At 44.8% G+C, this 21,820-nt stretch overlaps 1 protein-coding gene across 1 annotated transcript in view; it reads right to left on the reverse strand.

Annotated features, from left to right (window-relative positions):
* Positions 1-15,699: 15,699 nt before the first annotated feature.
* LOC120936236 (aminopeptidase NAALADL1-like) overlaps positions 15,700-21,820 on the reverse strand; it is a 103,322-nt gene continuing 97,201 nt past the window's right edge. The window contains exons 18-19 of the mRNA XM_040348438.1: positions 19,771-19,863; positions 15,700-16,356 (exon numbers count right to left, since the gene is read on the reverse strand). Coding sequence (XP_040204372.1) covers positions 16,173-16,356; positions 19,771-19,863 — 277 coding nt within the window. The 3' untranslated portion in view covers positions 15,700-16,172. The remainder of the gene's footprint in view (positions 16,357-19,770; positions 19,864-21,820) is intronic.

Here is a 21,820-nt window from a genome sequence, read left to right on the forward strand (position 1 = left end):
GTTATCCAAAGACTGCCTATTTAGTTATTACAGACTGCTGATGCCCATCTTCATGCTCTTTAAATGAGTAGTTGGTTTCATTACACTGTGTAGTGTTGTTAATAGTGAGAGCTGGGTGAGGCTTGGCAAGGAGGTGCTTTAGTGTGGGTGCCTTATTGAGGGAACCCCCTTGCCGCGTGCTTACACAGGTCTGCATAGCCGTTATAATTCAACATGTATTTATTTGTTATCATTGTTTCTGACTCTTGCAGGGATCTGCAAGAAATCTTTTATCGTTTTACCTTTGTTCCTTTTTTCTTTATACCTTACCAAGTAAAGAGTTACACTGGTTAAGCCAACATTGGTGTCCAGTCTATCTGTCATCCTGTGGGACTGATACAACTCAAGGTAACCATTAATTTGCATAATTTATTGTGGTATGGCAAGATACTGTGTCCTTCAATAAGTCATTGGGGTTCACAATTCCCATAATACCAGTTGTGCCAAGGGAGGGTTTTGAGACAATTTCAGGGGTTGATAGCTAGAGCGTAGGCCCAGAACAAACCAGCAGATCCTTCGGGGGTAGTGCTACACGAGGTATATGTAAAAAAATGTCCTCTGAACGGTTTATCGTTCATTGCATGATGGCACCCTCGTTTGTGCTCATGCCCGAATGTTCGTTTATCGAAAAAGGGGTTCAGGCGATTTTTCGATAGCATTAATCACACTTCAGCAATTGTAACAAATCCTGGATAAGGGCTACATGTAGCGGAGTTCCCAGCTCTCTTCATCTGCTTCTGCCATGAAAAGGGATCTTCCTAACTTATTGTTTTCAATTTATTTCATATTGCAGAGATTTGCAGAAGGTAGACTGTAGATCCTTGTGGGATGCTCGACTATCATGGACAATATTTACAAATCTACAAATAAACTACACATTCCATTTGATAATAATAACTTAAAGCGGAGGTTCACCCTAAAACAATTATATACCATTACATCCAGCATACTTCCGACATCTACAGTATGCTGGGGTTTTTTTTTTGCCGTACATACCGTTTTATTGTTATTTTCCCCCCCGGCTCCCGGGTTCTGGCTCCCGCGGGAGTGGGTGTTCCTATTCAGAGGTTAGATGATTGACGTCTGGTGAAAAACTTCCCCTGGCGCATAAGGCACATCATCAGTTCTCCGTAAGTAGCCGACCTGCGAGTCGGCTCTATACGGCGCTATACGGCGTCTGCGCCTGCCGTGTAGAGCTGACTGCACAGGCACCATATAGTTCAGCTACTTACGGAAAACTTGTGACGTGCCTTATGCGCCAGGGGAAGTTTTCCACCAGACGTCAATCATCTAACCTCTGAATAGGAACGCCCACTCCCGCGGGAGCCAGAACCCAGAAGCCGGGGGGAAAATAACAATAAAACGGTCTGTACGGCAAAAAAAAATAAAAAACAGCATACTGTAGATGTCGGAAGTATGCTGGATGTAATGGTATATAGATGTTTTTTAGGGTGAACCTCCGCTTTAAGATAGAAATGAAATGATTCTGTAATAGAGAAAACAATTGTGCAGTACTTTTGGTAATCCAGTACCAAAAACTAGGCATATATTTAGGCACAGGTATTTCCAATGACAAACCTTCAAATTCTTGGGCTGTGCCAGCTGAAATTAGGATAATGCACAGTACAGAATTTGATCTACCTTAAATATTCAAATGTAAGACAGTGGTCTGTATGCTACTATAGGTGGTCTTGGTGCCCTGTCACACCTGCAAGTCATTTATAATATGTTCTGTATATTCTGAACAGGAAATGTAACACTAAACATTAAGGCTCCATTCACACCTTGGCGACAAAACGCCCGACGCTCGTGCCGCTGGAGGGGAGAATTGCCATTGATGTTTATGAGGTTCACATCTCATAAACGCCGTACGCCTGCCGCCTGAAAACAAGTCCCGGACCCTTTTTTTCAGGCGGCATTGGCGTTCGGCCATAGACATCAATGGCAATTCTTTGTGAAAAAAAAAAAAAAGTAACCTAATCGCGGCAAAATACGCACGTACGTACGCGGCGTTACAATGTGAGTGGGGGCAAGACTATTGCTGCACTGTGAACAATGCATTACTACAGTACTACTGTCTCTTAAACTCTGTAGGCCAGATTCAGGTAGGGATCGCGTATTTGTGTGCGGGCGTAGCGTATCCTATTTACGCTACGCCTCCGCAACTTTGACAGGCAAGTGCAGTATTCACAAAGCACTTGCTCCGTAAGTTGCGTCGGCGTAGCTTAAATAGGCCGGCATAAGCCCGCCTAATTCAAATGTGGAAGATGTGGGCGTGTTTTATGTAAATTTATTGTGACCCAACGTAAATGATGCTTTTTCCGAACGGCGCATGCGCCGTCCGTGAAAGTATCCCAGTGCGCATGCTCCAAATGACGCCGCAAAGACTCATTGGTTTCGACGTGAACATAACTTACGCTCAGCCCCATTCATGGACGACTTATGCAAACAACGTAAAACGTGAAAAATTTGACGCGGTCCCGACGTCCATACTCTCGATGCATTATGAAAAGTAGGCTCAGGTTTTATTTAACCACAGCCTTTTAAGCACCTGTCACAATTTAGCCACACCAAGCATTTGGTGCTTTGCCCCCTGCTATTAGCCCCACCCCATTAAAAGTGGGTATGGACATAAAGGTGTCCTGGGATTTCATTTTGTAAAGCTTATCACATTGTCTACATGCTCTCCAGCAATAACTCCAAAGCATTACTCAGGGTTGGTTTTTCCGATGTCTTGTGACTGGGTGACAACGTAGTGTAGCGCCTGTGTACTTTTAGTACAGGTGTTATGTTAAATTTAGAGGGGGATGAGAGAGCTACTTTGCTCTCATGCATGTTGATTTGTGTAAATTGGGTTTCTGCCAGGCTGAGCTGTTCTGTGGTTCCATTATGTGTTCCAAAGATACCGTTCCATCTTTGGATAGCAGGTGGCGCTAGAGGGGTCCAGGCGGAGGCGCCTTTCTCCAGCAGCCAATCAGAGGAGTGTTTCCCTCAAAGGGGCATGCTGGGGGAGGGTTTTTCTTAGACAGACGCCATTTTGTGGGGTTCTTCGCCCGTTCCTGGTTCGAGGTGCGGCACCCACCTTTAGGGTGTGCGCACATCACGGGCCCCGGCGAGATGGCCTACCAGGCCGATGCGCACATGCTACGCGGAGTTCCTGACTCTGGGCTCTCATGGCCCAGAGCAACCAAAGCTGCAAAGGGGCCCCAGTGACTTACTGGGTCCCCACACTTCATGAGGGAGATCCCAAGCGAGTTGTGCTGTTCCGTGGGGAGTCGCTCTGAGGTGAGCCCGGAGGCAGGTGACCCAACAAGGCTTAGACAACCCATCGGGGATCTGGGTAGCCGGACACTGAGAAGTTGTATGCTACAACTTGTCAGTCGGTGACCCCAAAACTAAGAAGTCTACCTGAGGGAGATTCAGGCAAATTATATTCGTTGAGAGGATTCGCTCTACTATCTTCGTTCCTGAGTAAAGGGCCTGTGGCAGAGGTTCCACTCCTAATTCTAATTCTACTAGAGCTAAGTCGGTGGCAGAGACTTGTTCCTTCTCAGAAGTTCTAAGTGATACTCTGGCTGCCAGGTCGGTGTAAGAGGCCTGTCCAGGTACACTTCACCCACTCCGGCTGGAGTGGCGACGTGAGTTAAAGTCCCATTGGAGGCAGGACTGCTTCCGTTATCCATAGGCCTGAATCTGCAAATTCTCATCTCACCAACCTATTTCTATCTACCTCAAGTTAACTGTTTGCCGTGTTGGGCAAGAAATAAAAGCACAGAAAACGACACCCTGCTGTTTGGACATTCCGTTATTGCATCTCATCATCATCCCTAGACACATCACAGAGGTAACATAACATGCCGTCTCAAATCTAACCAGCGGCTCCTAAGGGGGTAGCGCTACAGTAGGAAAATAATTGTTGAAACAGGGACAGAGCATTGTCTCCTCATTACAGGAATATCTAAATAAGGGCCTTCATGGGATGACCAACGACACCAGGTATTGTTTTAATGTATACTAAAGATTGTAAATATTTTAAAAATTATATGTGTTTTTACTGATTGGGTTTATTTATATTTGGCAGCCAAAGCTAAACTCTTTGCAGGAAATTTTTAATTCCAGTCCTTCCAGCTATTGACCCATAAAATGATAACATTTATTGTATTGTTCTTAGTCTGCTATCTAGTGGATAAAAGCCAGTGCTGCATTCTAAGGTGTTCAAACATACTGTAAATGTGCACATTTTGCTGTCAGAAATAATTTGAATATCGACACAAGAAAAAATCAGTTTGGCCACACTCCAGTATAACATATTTATAGTAGAAATCATTAAAAACACAGTAAAACAGTAAGCATGGGGGGAGAGATGTTAACACGTTTCACGCTATCAGCACTTCCTCATAACTGGATGGGATGATGGTTGTTTGATGTGGAGGAATGATATCACCATAAGCGCCATTTAACCACTCGGAATCAGGGGGGGGGGGCACAATTTTTTGGGTAAACCCCACTCTGACTACAGTGTTGGGGAGGTCCGGTGGACTAAGAGGACCATTTCAAAGGCAATGTACTGACATTTAGTAGCTCGGGTGGCAGAAGAGGTAGATATCCACACTTTACTTTTACTTGTGAACTTTTTCCTAGAAACATTACTATAATGACAGGGTTGCGAGATATAGGAAAGCTGCAAGACTTTCTAGGAAAGAACAAATATATTTCTTCTTCTGGGTGTCAACATGAATCCTACTTGCATTCAGGGTAAGATGACTTACCAGTGAGTTGACCTATTTAAGTATGCAATGCTAATGTATATATAAAGTATGCTGGCGCTTGCATTTCTATGTATAAATAATTGCATCAAATCTTATTAACCACTTAAGACCCGGACCTTTAGGCAGCTAAAGGACCTGGCCAGTTTTTGCGATTCGGCACTGTGTCGGTTTAACCTCCCTGGCGGTATGATTCTTTCAGAAAAAACATGCTGAAAGCGGTACCATTATTTGCAAGGAAATTTGGCGTTTTATACTGTAGGTCTGTAATTTTTAGAAATAACTCACTTAAATCTGACCAAACAAGATTCTAGTAGGCATCCCGGGTATGACATTTTTTTAAAAACAAAATTATAAATTATAATAAAATAAATAATTATAAATAATTATAACAAATAATAATATAATTATAATAAAAATTATTCAATAATGTAATCAACTCAAAATCACTGAAATTTGCTCAGTTGCAGAATTGTCGCTGTCATTATTTTTTTTTTTTATGACGAATTTACCCACAAATCGCTATCGCACAATTCTGCAAGTGATTATAATTTATTATCGCTGTTTTTTAGCTGATCTAAAACTATTTTTGACATAAAAGGACACTTTTGGTTGCTATGGACAATCTACAGTTTGCAGGGAGAAAGAACCGTTTTTATTATATAAAATGACATGCATGACACAGGACAGACCACTAGGGACAAGGGGGGTGTGTATTTTTTACATACAGTACTGTAATCTATAAGATTACAGTATACTGTATGTAAAGTGTTTGTTTACTTTTTTGAATTTGGCGCCGTTCTCCGTCCCCGTGCGTCGTAACGTCGCAGGGAACGGAGATCGGCGGCACAGGAGGACGCTGTGTGAATCGAGCGAGGTCCCGCTCGCTCACACAGCGCGGTGGCATCGCTGGATCCAGGGACAAGGTAAGTAAACCAAGCCTGTGGATCTAGCGAGGCAAGCCCGAGTCTGACTCGGGGTTACCGCTCGCAGCAGGAAAATCTAACCCCGAGTCAGACTCAGGAATACCGCCAGGCAGGTTAACTAAAAATTGCGCGGTCGTGCGACGTGGCTCCCAAACAAAATTGGTGTCCTTTTTTTCCCACAAATAGACTTTCTTTTGGTGGTATTTGATCACCTCTGCGGTTTTTAGTTTTTTGCGCTATAAACAAAAATACTGTAGAGCGACAATTTTGAAAAAAATTCTATATTTTTTACTTTTTGCTATAATAAATATCCCCCAAAAATATATAAAAACTTTTTTTTCCTCAGTTTAGGCCGATACGTATTCTTCTACCTATTTTTTGGTAAAAAAATATTGCAATAAGCGTTTAGCGCAAAATTTATAGCGTTTACAAAATAGGGGATAGTTTTATTGTATTTTTCTAAATGTTTTTTTTTACTACTAATGGCGGCGATCAGCGATTTTTTTCGTGACTGCGACATTATGGCGGACACTTCGGACAATTTTGACACATTTTTGGGACCATTGTCATTTTCACAGCAAAAAATGCATTAAAAATGCATTGTTTACTGTGAAAATGACAATTGCAGTTTGGGAGTTAACCGTAAGGGGGCGCTGAAGGGGTTAAGTGTGACCTCATTTGTGTTTCTAACTGTAGGGGGTGTGGCTGTAGGTGTGACGTCATTGATTGTGTTTCCCTATAAAAGGGAAAACACGATCAATGACGGCGCCACAGTGAAGAGCAGGGAAGCTGTGTTTACACACAGCTCTCCCCGTTCTTCAGCTCCGGGGGGACCGATCGCGGGACTCCAGCGGCGATTGGGTCCGCGGGTCCAGCGGTCACGGAGCGCCCGCGACCCATGGCTGGGCACTTAAAGAGGACGTACCTGTACGTGCTTGTGCCCAGCCGTGCCATTCTGCCGACGTATATGTGCAAGAGGCGGTCCTTAAGTGGTTAATTAATTTTAAAACATTGTTCTTCAATTATTTGTAGTGATATTCTGTACAGGGCTTCATGAGTCTCCTGAAGAAGCCACTTTATTGTGAAACATGTTGAGCGGAAACCACTGTACACACAATAAGACTTCATTAATTTGTCTTCAATGGTTTTTATTAAAACAAAGTGTTTTTAGTTTTGGAATATATGAAATAAAGCTTACTTGGTTTTATACTGCTGTATATATCTGTTTGAGTGAGTGAGTAAGTAACTTGTATAGCGCTACAATTGCGAACTAAATCGCCTCAAGGCGCTTTTGCATCTATTGTCGTCCCGATCCTTTAGAAGAGGTGGGTCTTTCGTTTCGTTTTTTCCTAAAAGCCCAATGGTTTTCTTCCATGCGGATGGTCGTGGGTAGAGCGTTCCAGAGCTAAGGTCCTTGGACTGCCAATCTTCGTTCTCCCTTAGATTTGTAGCGGGATTTGGGGATTCGGAGTAGGTTTTGGTTAGTTGACTATAGGACGCGATTGGTGACGTAGGGTTTTATTTTCTCGCTTAAGTATTGAAAGCGTTTCCTTATGAGCATTTGTGAGTGAGGCAGAGAGCCTTGAATGTGACCCGATCCTTTGCAGCTAGCCAATGGAGGGTCCTCAGGGACGGGGTGATTGATTCCCAGGGTTTTTTCCCCCTTACCAGTCTGGCTGCCGTGTTCTGGACGGCTTGTAGACGCAAAATCTGGTATTTAGGTAGTCCTAGGTAGAGGGAGTTTGTGTAGTCGAGTCGGGAATTGATGATTGTTCCAACCACTACTGCTGTATCCTCTTCCGGGATGAAGGGGATGAATCTGCGCAGTAGGCGGAGAACATGGTGAGATCCGCTGACTACTGATCCTATTTGTGCGTCTATAGTCATGTCTGAGTCAAAGATGACTCCGAGGCTTTTGACTTTGTTGCTTGGGGTGATGGTTTGTCCAAGGATGGTGGGTGGTGTCCATGTGGTCCTAGAGTTAGATTTTCGATTTGCGTGAAGGATAAGGAGTTCTGTTTTGGATCCATTAAGTTTGAGGGAGCTTTCCGTCATCCAATTATCGATCAGTGTGAGGCATTTTCCTAGTTCGTGATATTGGTCTTTTTTGTTGGTGATACAGAAGTAAAGTTGAGTGTCATCAGCGTAAGAGTGGTAGCGCAGGTCCTGTTTGCTGATTATTTGAAGGAGTGGGCGGAGGTTTGCACCCTAAAAATCCTGCTTCTGTACTTCTAAAATTACGATTCTATTTTGGGATGTGGTGCCTTTATCCTTGGATCCCTAGCTGACCAAAAAAAAATCTTGTATACAATGATTCCCCTATGTGGAGGCATAGCATGGCCCTGACATGGAATCTGCATCTGCATGCAGAACCAGGGGCGTACCTACAGGGGTTGCAGGGGTCACAATACAGGTGGATAATTTATCTAAGGAGACTTTTATTGATGCCTTCTCCATATATAATGCTCAAAAACACACTGTTTACTCCACCAGGAAGTCCCATGTTAAAATCTTTGTAAATTGACATACAGAATTTAGGATGAGTGGAGTGGTTTTAGCAAAATTGGTTTCACCATTGACAAGGTTTCTCCAAAGCAGAAACTCATATTTTCTTACAGAGCTACTTAGGTGAAATTTGCTTCACAAAGACTAAGGGGGTTATTTACAAAAACTTGAAAGTGCAAAATCTGGTGCAACTCTTCATAGAAACCAATCAGCTTCCAGGTTTTATTGCCAAAGCTTAATTGAACAACCTAAAGTTAGAAGCTAAATGGCTATCATGCACAGCTGCTCCAGATTCTGAGTGCATCAGTTTTATTAAATATCCCTCTATTGTTCTTTTATTTATAGGATTTTTTTTATTAACCACTTAAGGACTCCTTCACGCCGATATACGTTGGCAGAATGGCACGGCTGGGCACATCCACGTACAGGTACGTGGTTCTTTAAGCCCAGCCGCGACCCGGTCCGAAGCTCCGTGACCATTACCGCGGGACCTGCGGACCCGATCGCCGCTGGAGTTTCGCGATCGGTCCCCGGAGCTGAAGAACGGTGAGAGCTGTATGTAAACACAGTTTCCCCTTTCTTCACTATGGCGGCGTCATCGATTGTGTGATCCCTTTTATAGGGAATCACAATCGATGATGTCACACCTACAGCCACACCCCCCTACAGTTGTAAACACATATTAGGTCACACATAACCCCTTCAGCGCCCCCTTGTGGTTAAATGCATTTTTTGCTGTGAAAATGAAAATGGTCCCAAAAATGTGTCAAAATTGTCCGAAGTGTCCGCCATAATGTCGCAGTCACGAAAAAAATCGCTGATCACCGCCATTAGTAGTAAAAAAAATAAAAAATAATAAAAATGCAATAAAACTATCCCTTATTTTGTAAACGCTATAAATTTTGCGCAAACCAACCGATAAACACTTATTGCGATTTTTTTTACCAAAAATAGGTAGAAGAATACGTATCGGCCTAAACTGAGGAATTTTTATTTTTTTATATATATTTTTGGGGGATATTTATTATAGCAAAATGTAAAAAATATTCATTTTTTTCAAAATTGTCACTCTATTTTTGTTTATAGCGCAAAAACTAAAAACCGCAGAGGTGATCAAATACCACCAAAAGTAAGCTCTATTTGTGGGAAAAAAAGGATGCCAATTTTGTTTGGGAGCCACGTCGCACGACCGCGCAATTGTCTGTTAAACCGACGCAGTCCCGAATCGCAAAAAGTACTCTGGTCTTTGGGCAGCAATATGGTCCGGGGGGTAAGTGGTTAATTGAACAACCTGAAGTTAGAAGCTAAATGGCTATCGTGCACAGCTGCTCCAGATTCTGAGTGCATCAGTTTTATTAAATCTTCCTCTATTGTTCCTTTATTTATAGGATTGTTTTTATTAAGGTACTTTAGTTGATCTAATACTGTACAGTAGATTTTAAATTTTCCTTTTTTTCACTGTCTGTTTTTTTTTGTCTCTATAAAAATAACTCAGTGAAATAATAAAGCTAACAAGGGGCTTTTTTTTTTTACATCAGCATAGTTGAATAAAGCTTCCATAACCCTCAGGAACAAATTAAAACACCTTAAAGTATGGCTATAGGCAAAACTTTTTTTTACATTTTGGATGGAGTGGTGAGGGATTAGAGCCCCTGTCAGTTTTTTTTTTTTTTTTTTGGCTGTCTGTGCCCCCATTAAGGAAATGCACCCTCTCTATTTGTAATAGAGGAGAAATCTTTTACTGGGGACACATGTTCTGGTGACCTGGGGGTCCCCAAGGAATCTCCTTAGGCCCCTTTCAGACTGGGGCGGGAGCTGCGGTGGCGGTATAACGCCGCTAAAAATAGTGGCGCTATACCGCCGGAATTGCCGCGGGTATCAGCCGCTAGCGGTGCGGTATTAACCCCCGCTAGCGGCCGATAAAGAGTTAATATCGCCCGCAATGCGCCTCTATAGAGGCGCATTGCGGGCGGTATTGCCGCGGTTCCCATTGTTTTCAATGGGAAGGAGCGGTGAAGGAGCGGTATACATGCCGCTCCTCTCACCGCTCCAAAGATGCTGCTGACAGGAGATTTTTTTGTCTCCCGCCAGCGCATCGCCTCAGTGTGAAAGCCCTTCGGCTTTCACATTGAGGTAGCTGGGCAGGAGTTTTTCAGGCGGGATAGCAGCGCTATTTTTAGCGCTTTACCGCCTGAAAAACTCCTCAATGTGAAAGGGGCCTTAATTTTCAGGGATTTCCTCTCACTTCCTGTTTGGCAATGGGACAGGGAGTGAAGGGAAATCTCCCCAATGGGACAGAGATGGCCAAAAAATCTGAGAGGGGTTATTATAACCCTCCATTACTCTATCCAAGATGAAAAAAAATAATGGGGTAGATTCAGGTAGCAATTACGCCTGCGTATCCATAGATACGCAGCGTAATTGCTAAGTAGCGCTGGCGTATAAACTTTCTGTATTCAGAAAGCTCGATACGCCGACTGTAGCCTAAGATATGACTTATGCCGTCGTATCTTAGGCTGCATTCTGACGCTGGCTGCTAGGTGGCGTTCCCGTAGTTGTCAGCGTAGAGTATGCAAATTGCATACTCACGCTGATTCACAAACGTACGCGCGCCCGGCGGTTGTGTTTTACGTTGTTTACATTCGTCGCTTTCGTCGTAAGGCTGCTCCTGCTATTAGGAGGCAAAGCCAATGGTAAGTATACACGTCGTTCCCGCGTCGCGATTTTCGAAATTTATGTTGTTTGCGTAAGTGAATCGTGAATGGCGCTGGACGCCATTTACGTTCACGTCGAAGCAAATGACGTCCTTGTGACGTCATTTACCGCAATGTACGTCGGCAAATTTTCCCGACGGAGCATTCGCAGTACGTTCGACGCGGGAACGCGCCCAATTTAAATGATCCACGCCCCCTACGGGATCATTTAAATTACGCGCGCTTACGCCGGGCCCTGTTACGAAACGCCGCCGCAAATTACGGAGCAAATGCTTCGTGAATGAAGCGTAGCTCCAGTAATTTACGGTACGCTGCGCCGCCGTAGCAGTGCGCGCACCTAGCTGAATCTACCCCAGTGTTTTTCCCATAGTTCTACTTTAAAAAACAGTCATTTCACTTAGGCCCCGTACACACGAGAGGATCGATCCGCTGGAATTGATCCGCGGACCGGCTCCAGCGGATAGATCCCCTGGTGTGTACAATCCAGCGGATCTGTTTCCGCAGATTTTTATCCCCTGGGATGGATTTCAAGCGGATAGAAATTTGAAGACATGCTTTCAAATCTATCCGCTTGAATCCATCCCAACGGATTGATCCGCTGGTCTGTACAGACTCACCGGATCAATCCGTCCGAAGGGATCCCCCGCATGCGTCGTAATGATTCGACGCATGCGTGGAATTCCTTTTATGACAGCGTCGCGCACGTCGCCGCGTCATCATCACGCCGACGTCGCGACACGTCATCGCGAGGGGATTTCGGCGCGGATTTCGATCCGATGGTGAGTACACTCCATCGGATCCAAATCCTTGAGAGGATTTATCCGCGGAAACGGTCCGGTGGACCGTATCCGCGGATAAATCCTCTCGTGTGTACTAGGCCTGACTCTACTGACATTTTGCTAAATTGCCAATATTTTACCATCATTTTAATATTTTGTCCAAATTTCAGGTAAATAAAAACTTTTTGATTAACACAAAAAAAATAATACTACAACTCACAAGATAATTTCAGAAGATCTGTGTGATACAATCTTTAATAGAAGGATGAAAACGATTTTAATAAAAATATTGCAACTAACCCATGGAAATAAAAAGACCTCATGTGCTAGGTTTTCTTGGATTGATGGCGTTTTGAATTAATTTGGCTTGAGTCTTCTTTACTTACAAGCATCCTGACTTTATTACCTGTTGAAGGACCAAGCTTTCCTTTACAATGTACAGACCTCAGACCATACAAGGAATTGCTACATCTGGACACACAGACATTGGGGTTGATTTACTAAAGGCAAATAGACTGTGCACTTGTGCAGTTGCTAGAGAAATTAGTAATTTAGGCAAAGCTTCACTTTGCAAAGAATACCCAATCACATGCAAGAAAAATGTAAATAAAAAACAGCATTTGCCTGCACATGATTGAATGGTGGAAGTCATCAGAACTTCCCCCCATTAAGGGCCCTTTCACACTGGTGCGTTTTTGCCGTGTTTTTGCCGCATTTTCGCGGTAAAAATAGCGCTATTAAAACTCTCCCCATGCCCCTCTCCATTGAAATGACTTAAAAACGCGGTAAAATCATGGTAAAAACGCGCTAAAATCTCAGTGTTTTACCGCAATTTTAACGCTCCGTTTTTACCGCGTTTTTACAGCGGTTTTTAATTCATTTCAATGGAGGGGGCATGGGGAGCATTTTATGAGCGTTTTATGAGCGCTATTTTTACCGCAAAAACGCGGCAAAAACGCACCAGTGTGAAAGGGCCCTTACTAATCTCTGGGACAATTGCACTTGCAGAGTGCACAGGCTATTTGCCTTTAGTAAAACAACCTATAATGTTGTGTGTGAGCAGAGAATAATAGCGGAGCCTTTGCAGATAATAACCCTCATTTTCTGTTTCGACAGGAAATGATGAGAAATCTCTCAAGTAAGGGCAAAGACTACAAATAAAAAACATGTATTTAGTAAATTAGGGAAGAATAAGGCCCCTTTCACATTGAGGCGTTTTTCATGCGGTACAGCGCTAAAAATAGCGCTGCTATACCGCATGAAAAAACCTGCCCTGTAGTGTTTAATGTGAAAGCCCGAAGACTTTCACATTGAAGCGGTGCGCTAGCAGGAGCGCTCCAAAAGTCCTGCTAGCCGCATCTTTACCGCGGTATAGGAGCAGTGTTTTCACCGCTCCTATACCGCGCCTTCCCATTGAAATCAATGGGAAAGCGCAGTAATACCGCGGTAATACCACGCGGGGGCGGTATTAACCCTTTTTCGGCCGCTAGCGGGGGTTAAAACCTCACCGCTAGCGCCCGAATATCGCGGTAAATATGACGGTATAGCCACGCTACAAATAGCGCGGCTATACCGTCACCGCGGCTCCACGCCTTAATGTGAAAGCAGCCTTAGAAACTCTTGTGTTTGTGTCTTTCTGTCCTAGTGAAAAGCGCTGCATTGCAGTCTAGGTATCTACCTATTCATAGAAATGGCCTTATCTAAGAGTATACTTATTGGAGAGGAGTCAGGCTCACTTATCCATGCAGTGGCATTGGTAGGGGGTAGCTAGGGGGGGAACTGAAGCCCCGAAAAGCCCAGAGTCTCGGCCATTCAGTTTAAAATTATTACCCCCGAGCGCCACCGAGCAGGGACCATTCTGTTGCCGAGCGCCGCCGAGTGAGGCCGAGAGACACAGCAGATCCCACCATCTGGAGCCTGCAGCGCCTATGATGGACGTCCCACTGGTCCAATCCGGGACCGCGGGACGTGTGACGTTCATCAGAGGCGCTAGAAGCTCAGAAGGCGGGAATTACAATGCCGCCCGGCGCGCCATGTCACATCCCCATGTCACAGCTCACTCTAAGTATTAAGGGGTCTCTACCTCGGGCTCCTGAGCCTCCTCTGGCTGCATATGTATGACAGGCACATTGGGCGCGCCAGCGCCGCACACCACAGCTGCCCACCGCCCCACGCCACATCCCCGCTCCCTGCTTGGCGGCTCTCCTCTCCTCCTCGGCTCTTGAGCCTCCTCTGGCTGCATCTCTATGAGGGGCACATTGGGCGTGACGGCGCCACACACCACGGCTGAGGTAGGTCAGTGATTGTGTATGTAGGTCAGGTCAGTGTTAGTGTATGTGAGTGAGTGAGTGAGTGAGTGAAAAAACTTATATAGAGCAGCACATGCAAACTAAATCGCCTCTGGGCGCGCGTTGTTCCTGTCTCCTTTGATATCAAAAGAGATGCGTTTTGATCTTTCTTCTGAAGGCCTGGTGGTTCTCCTCCAACCGAATGCTGGTTGGTAAAGCATTCCATAGTCTGTTACCTTGGAGTGCAAATCTTCTTTCTCCTTTGGACTTGTATTTGGCTTTGGGTATCTGGAGCAGATTTTGGTTGGCGGATCGTAGAATGCGATTAGTGTTGTGAGGTTTTATTTTTTCGCATAGATATTGTGGGGCCTTCCCATGGATACACTTATGCGTCAGACAGAGTGCTTTAAACGCAATTCTGTCTTTTACTGGCAACTAGGGTTGCCACCTCATCCCTTTAAAACAGAACACAGAGTAATTACACAGGTTCTGGGGCTAATTTAATGTCGATAAGGCACCAAGTGAGTTTAATTAGCAGCACCCTAATCAGCCAGAGAACCTGTGTAATTAATATGTGTTCTGTTTTAAAGGGATGAGGTGGCAACCCTACTGGCAACCAATGAAGGGATGTAGGACATGTCAGTGTATGTAGGTCAGGTCAGTGGTGTATGTAGGTCATGTGTCAGAAACAACCCTGAAAGACCCTAAGAGCTTCCTTACATGCTGATCTCATGGAATGTGTAAATGACATACATACACACACTGACTTACACGTCAGTGTGTGTGTCTGTGTCAGTGTGTGTGTGTATACTGACATACATACACACACCCTGACATACATACACACACAGACATACATACACATCACACACACGTAGGTCAGGGTATGTGTGTCAGGTAGGGCACCCCACGCCACTCCACTGCGACCCCCCCCCCCCCCACGCGGTGCTGGCTTCGGGCTGAAGCCCCTGGTCTTTTTGCCACCTAACAACGTCCCTGTCTCCATGTCTTCTGGTCCTGCCACCTTCTACAGGCCATCGTATTACCCAAAAATCAACCCCTATTTTGGAAACAGACGCAGGCAATATCTATAGCCGTGTGGTTAAAAAAAGTTGCTGACATTAACGAAATGGAGGATCTGGTAGCCACAGAGACAGGCGTTTGTGAAAAATTCCTCAATAAGTGGTTCTACTGGCACAAATTTGTTTATTCTGAGGAATACAGGGCCTTACAGCTACTGACCTCACCTAATGAAAAAAGGGAGGGAAAAAATAAAAGCTCTAGAAATTGTTCCGTGGGTTTCTCTTTTCTTCGGGCTATGTGTGATGGCGGATTGACTGGTCCCCCCCCCCCCCCTTTTCCTAGTCTCCATCCCCCCCTTTTGTTTTTTTTTTCTTTCTGGCTCATTTCTTAACTGTGTCTTTATATCTACAGTAAGTAGATACTGTGCAAGATGCCATACGGGTTCAGGGACCCGATATTATCTGGCTCCTTGGGTTGCCCTTTCCTATGTTCTTTTTACCTCCAGCCCAGTTCTGATCTGCTAATTGTTACGTTGTGTATGATCACGCTTTTTTTCTGGACATTTGTATTATGGTGTTTCTGTAATCTCTGTGGGCAATCTTTAAAAATAAAGTATTGAAAAAAAAAAGTATACTTAATAAAAAGACGCTCACTCTAAATATTAAAGGGTTTTGATGTTTAATGATTGTTTTGGATGCAAAGTTTAGAAGAACGAAAAACAAAATCTAGAATACCAGTAAAAGAAGCACATTGTGTTTCGGCTGGGTCTGGGCAGCACAGCAGCCATGATATAAGTGTGGTTTATCCAAAATAGAACTCCCTGCATCAGTATCCATGTCTTCCAATAAAGGGATTCAGAAACTTCATTACAGGCTTTGCTGCAGCTTTCATTAATAAGAGAGTTCCTGCTGGTTACCAGCCCGGCTAACCTTCTACAGTACAATCAGTACCCCATTGGCATTGCTAATTATGCCATTGTATTAACATTTCTGTGCCATTATGCTGAATAGAGCATTTTTGTTTGAATTTTATTGACGGTCATGTTTGGTTGACCTGTGTGGTGCTGAAATGTTTTTGGATGAAAAATGAAATGTGCTACCAGTAGTAAGAACTTTGCACTTTTAGGTCAGTTTCATATATTGGTGACTTCCTCTAGGGTTGAAGCTGCATTGTCCACAGCCTGAATGGCGATGGTTAGATGGTGATGGGCAAGATTCCAGTCATCTGTCAGATCGCTCTCCTTTGCTGTCTGGTAGGCATCTGCAAGACCTGGGAACGTGACCACGCTGGAGGTTCGGGAGGCCCAGAGGACGTGGCTATGTCGGACACACAAGAGAAAAGTATGAATATATGGAGCACTCACATTGTACATTGCTTATAACACGGTAAATGGAGCGAGGCGACATAAGGGGGGAATTTTTAAAAAAATGGAGCAGCCAGAGTCTGGAGTAGCAGTGCAAAACCACAGTTGCCATGCACATCTGCTTCAGTATCTGGTTGCTCCAGTTTTGATAAATTCCACGCATACTGTAAGTGGACCCAGGGCCTGTGCTAAGGGCCACCATTGTCCTCTTTGGTGGGGAAGCCCTGAGTGGCCCTGGACTGAAAGTGAACATTTGAAATTTTGTAGGTAATACAAGGAATGCCTAAAACGATATTAAAGTCTTGTTTTTTCCATTTAAATATAACAAACATGTTATACTTATCTGCTCTGTGCAGTAGTTTTGCACAGAGCACACCAGATCCTCCTTTTCTTGGGTCCCTCGTTGGCACTCCTGGCCCCTCTCTCCTGCCGAGTGCCCCCACAGCAAGCAGCTTGCTTTGGGGGCACCCGAGCCAAGCCACTGCTTTGTGTGTATTCAGACACAGAGCTGCGGTGCAGCTCTTCCCCCTTTCTCTCCTCATTGGCTCACTGTGTTTGATTCAAACCAGCAGAAGCCAATGACGCCCACTGCTGTGTCTCAGCCAATGAGGAGGAAGAGTAATGGGGTAAAGATCAACTGCAAGGAGACCACAGTCAATACTGGTGACCAGTGTTGCCAACCGCGTGTTAATTTAAGGGAAGCCTGGCACCATTTTTTAATGGAAATCACTCATTCTTGGCGGTGCCACTGAGCCTTGCCACAGCAGAGGAGGAGTGAGGACTGGCACGGAGGGGGTAATAAAAATGGGGCAGAGGAGGAGTTGGAGGACATTACGGGGGGGGGGGGGTGAAGCAGGCAGAGGAGGACACTAATGTGTTGCCCTGTGGAGAGATGAAAGGGGCACGGCAGGAGGACACTGATGTGGAGAGGTAATATGAAGGGGGACAGAGGAGGAAACTACTGTGAGGGGGTGAGGGGGACACGTACATGTCCATGCAGTCTCTGACCGTCTCCTGTATCATGTCTGCAGTCTCTTACTATCTCTTGTACCATGTCTGCAGCCTGTGACTACCTCTTGTACCATGTCCGCAGTCTCTGAACATCTCCTGTATCATGTCCGCAGCCTCTGACCATCTCCTGTATCATGTCCACAGCCTCTGACCATCTCCTGTATCATATCCACAGCCTCTGACCATCTCCTGTATCATGTCCACAGCCTCTGACCAGCTCTTGTACCATGTTTTCAGTCTCTGACCATCTCCTGTATCATATCCGCAGGCTCTGACCATCTCCTGTATCATGTCTGCAGGCTCTGACCCTCTCCTGTATCATGTCCACAGCCTCTGACCATCTCTTGTACCATGTTTGCAGCCTCTGACCATCTCTTGTACAATGTCCGCAGCCTTGCTTATGTAAGGTGTAAGTGAATACAATAATGTAAGGGGGCACTGATATAAAGGTTCCCCTCTATATTAGTAACCACCCCCCCCTTAACTTAGTGTATTCACATCAGTGTTCTGGGCATTCCCTATTACATCGGAGTCTGCAGGATTCCCCCTTCAGTGGCAAGGGCAATGCTGCAGACCCTGATCTAAGCGGGAACTCTAATGTAAAAGGAATGCAGTGACCCAGTAAATTTCACTTTGGGGGGGGGGGGGGGCTTGGTTTGGCAACCCTGCTGGTGACTAGTATTTTGTCCCAGACTTAAATAAAAACCTGACAGAGGTGTATATCTGCAATGTGAGATCATCCAAGACACTGCTGCCTCTTACTGCTAGTCTTACAATAATTGGAGTGAGATTTGATAGAGTCACTACTCTGCTGCTCTCTGTTCTCCTTGCTGGAGGGCAAGGTTTACCTGAGGACCTGTAGTGCAAGGTTCACCCTGCTTCATTCATGCTGCAGTTCTTTGTTTCCTGCTCTCTCCTTCTGCTTCTTAGTAATTAGGTCACCAAACCAGTTATCAGGTGACAGTAGAGAGCATCATAAGTCAACAATGGGGTAAAGATCAACTGCATGGAGACCACAGGCAATACTGGTGACTAGTACTTTGTCCCAGACTTTAATAAAAACCCAACATAACATTTAAACTTTCCCCATTCTATGCACAACAACATTATGGCAGTGATAGGAATTCATATTTTGAAATGCTGCAATCAGTTCTGTTTTCTGTTCATCTTAGCATGGCTATTTAACACAGACCTGGCACTGCCAACAGGGTCAATGCATTCAATAAAGGCCCCCTTCTGCCCATATAGCCCCGATGCATGGTGTTCCAGAGCTAAGAGGGAGGGGGGGGGGGCAGAGGTGTCACATTCAGCCCAACTGCCAGCAGCCTTTCAAACTCTGGACAGGGCTGGGGAGTGTACTCAGCGGTACTTCTATTTAGGGCAGTAGGGCAGCAGAATGAACATCCAGTACACAGACTTTTATCTTCTCATAGAGTTTGACAGGCTGCTGGCAGTGGGGCTGAATGGGACACCTGTGCCCTCTGCCTCCAGCTAAAGGCTATAACCCCATGGCATGGGGCTAAACATCCATAGGTAGATTCAGTAAGAGTTAGTAGATAAGCCGACCTAACTCAGAATCTACGCCGACCTATGTTTAAGCGTATGCTCAAACAGAGATGCGCCGTCCTATCTTAGGTTGCAATATTTTGGATGGCCGCCTGGTGGCGCTTCCATTGCGGCCGGCGTGGAATATGTAAATGAGTTTATACGCCGATTCACGAATGTACGCCCGGCCGCCGCAGTCGATTTACGCCGTTTCCGTAAGGCATTAGCAGGCCTAAAGTTATTCCACCTATTAGGTGGAATAACAATGTTAAAGTATGGCCGCCGTTCCCACCGCGAGATTCGAAATTTTTACGTTGTTTGCGTTAGTCGTCCGCGAATCGGGATTTACGTCGTTTACGTCCACGCCAAAATCAATAGGCCCGTGCGGCGTACGTAGCCGCAATGCACACTGGGAAATGTAGGCGCCCGGCGCATGCGCACTTTTAAAAAAAACTTAAAAATGTGAGGTCAAGCCTCATTGACATTAAACACGCCCCCCCCCCCAACACATTTGAATTAGGCGCCCTTACGCACGCCGATTCAGGCTACGCCGACGTAACTTAGCAGGCAAGTACATTGTGAATCATGTACTTGCCTCGCTAACTTACGGCAGCGTAGCTTAAATTCCTTAAGCTACGCCGCCGCAAAGTTACGGCGATCTTACTGAATCTACCCAATAGTGTGCATGGGGCCTAACAGTGCAATCAATTTGTATCCAATCAGGCAGGTCCTTGTTTAGTAATTAAGTAGTTTTATGAAGGATTGGTTTGTTTAAAGCACCGTTCATTAAAACAAAAACAAAAAACCATACCTGAAATACAACTTGTCTGGAAATGCCAGATGATTAATAAAAGCACGTTCCAAGAGCATGAGCTGGTCATTAATCCTTCGAATGTTCAAAGGCCTGAAAGTAACAACAGACTTGTTTTGTAAATCCAAGAGCTGCCAACTGCATTAATACATATGTAATGTGTGCATTCTGTCATCCAAGCTCATTCACACATTTTGCCAAGAGTCCTAATATTTAAAGTGGATGTAAACCCTCTCTTATACCCAGTGAAGTGAACAGCCTCAGATGATACACCAAGGTGAAACAAATCCTCCTACATAAGTTTCACATGTTTATCTGCTGTCTTTAGCTTTATATACTGTTTAGAAAGTGCACATCCTGTTAGAATCTTCTCTTCCTGTTCCAGCAGGGGAAGGGGAGTCTTGTCATACCCTGTGAGATAGCTGATTGGAGGAAAAGCACACACCCCCTCTCCTCATAGGCAGAGACTTGCAGAGCTGTGCTGTGAATGGACCAGCTCTTTGCTAATCTATTTATAGCACCTGTCCTGACACAAATTTCAAGCTGGTTTTATTACAGTTGACAGAAAACTTGTCAGACGTTATTATACTGATAACAGAAGATCGGAGCAGGATAAAGCCACAGGACTTAGGGCTTTAAAGAGAGATAAGAAAACACTGCAGATATATGTGCCCAGCTCACGTGACTGGGTCCGAAGCTCCGTGGCCGGGCCCGTGAGACCCGCAGGCCCGATCGCCGCCGGTGTCCCGCAATCGGTCACAGGAGCTGAAGAACGGAAAGAGGTGTGTGTAAACACACCTTCCCCGTTCTTCACTGTGGCAGTGACACTGATCGTCTGTTCCCTGATATAGGGAATGACGATCAGTGACATCACGCCTACAGCCACACCCCCCTACAGTAAGAATCACTCCTTTAGGGCACACATAACCCCTTAGCGCCACCTAGTGGTTAACCACTTCACTGCCATTGTCATTTTCACAGTAATCAGTGCATTGTATAGCACTTTTCGCTGTGAAAATGACAATGGTCCCAAAAATTTGACAAAAGTGTCCGATGTGTCCGTCATAATGTCGCAGTCAAGAAAAAAAACGCTGAACACTGCCATTAGTAGTAAAAAAAAAAATATTAATAAAAATGCCATAAAACTATCCCCTATTTTGTAAACGCTATAAATTATCCAGTGCAAATACCTGAATTTTACCAGTGTTCAGCTCATAAAAAGGGATGGGGCATGTAAAATATTATTCCTACCTTTTGTTATTCTGAAGAAATACCTGTGTGTTTGTCTGTGCCCATGTGGGAAGTGAGTCTAATGGGAGTGGTTTCATAATTATCAACCAACTGTTGCACCTGCAGGGCATTAATGAGGAAAACTGTTGGACCTGCATCCCTTTAAGCTGGGTTCACACTGAGCAAAGGAGCCGCTCACAGCAGGGGGTCTGGTGCGTCCCTGTTCACCGGCTCAGGTCCGATTTCGGTCTGAATTTTTGGCTGAATTCGGACCTGAAACAGACCAGAAGACGCAAGGGCTCCTGTGTAATTCTCATCGGAGCCGCTCCGGAGATGTGTGAATCGGCTCCATAGAGAGCCGGTCACAATCTCCTGACATGCAAATTGGATGCTAGAAAAGCCGCATCCAATTCTCACTGGTGTGAACCCAGCCTTAGACGTGATTTCCTATTGGGAGTATCTGACCAAAAATAAAATTTTTGTTGCAGGGGATGCCTGAAATCTGACTTGTATCTTAGTGCAGTCTTCTGGGAAAATCAGGGAGCCAATCACACAAGCAAGAAATTATGTTTCTGGGGGGTGTTTTGTACACATTCTGTGTACAGAACACCTCCAGGTAGCCATTTTGCATTGCATTTTACATAAAGTGACAGAGCTGCAGATTAAAAAGGAAAGGTCATTTTAAATAGCATTCAATTACAATATCACTTGTGCCCCAATTGTATCCGCTATATTATTTTTTTTTTAATTTTTGAAACAATGTACCCAAATTTTTTTTATCATGCTTTTCTCACAAATAGAGCTTTTTTGGTGGTATTTA

The sequence above is a fragment of the Rana temporaria genome, chromosome 4 (assembly GCF_905171775.1).
Source record: "Rana temporaria chromosome 4, aRanTem1.1, whole genome shotgun sequence".
NCBI lineage: Eukaryota > Metazoa > Chordata > Amphibia > Anura > Ranidae > Rana > Rana temporaria.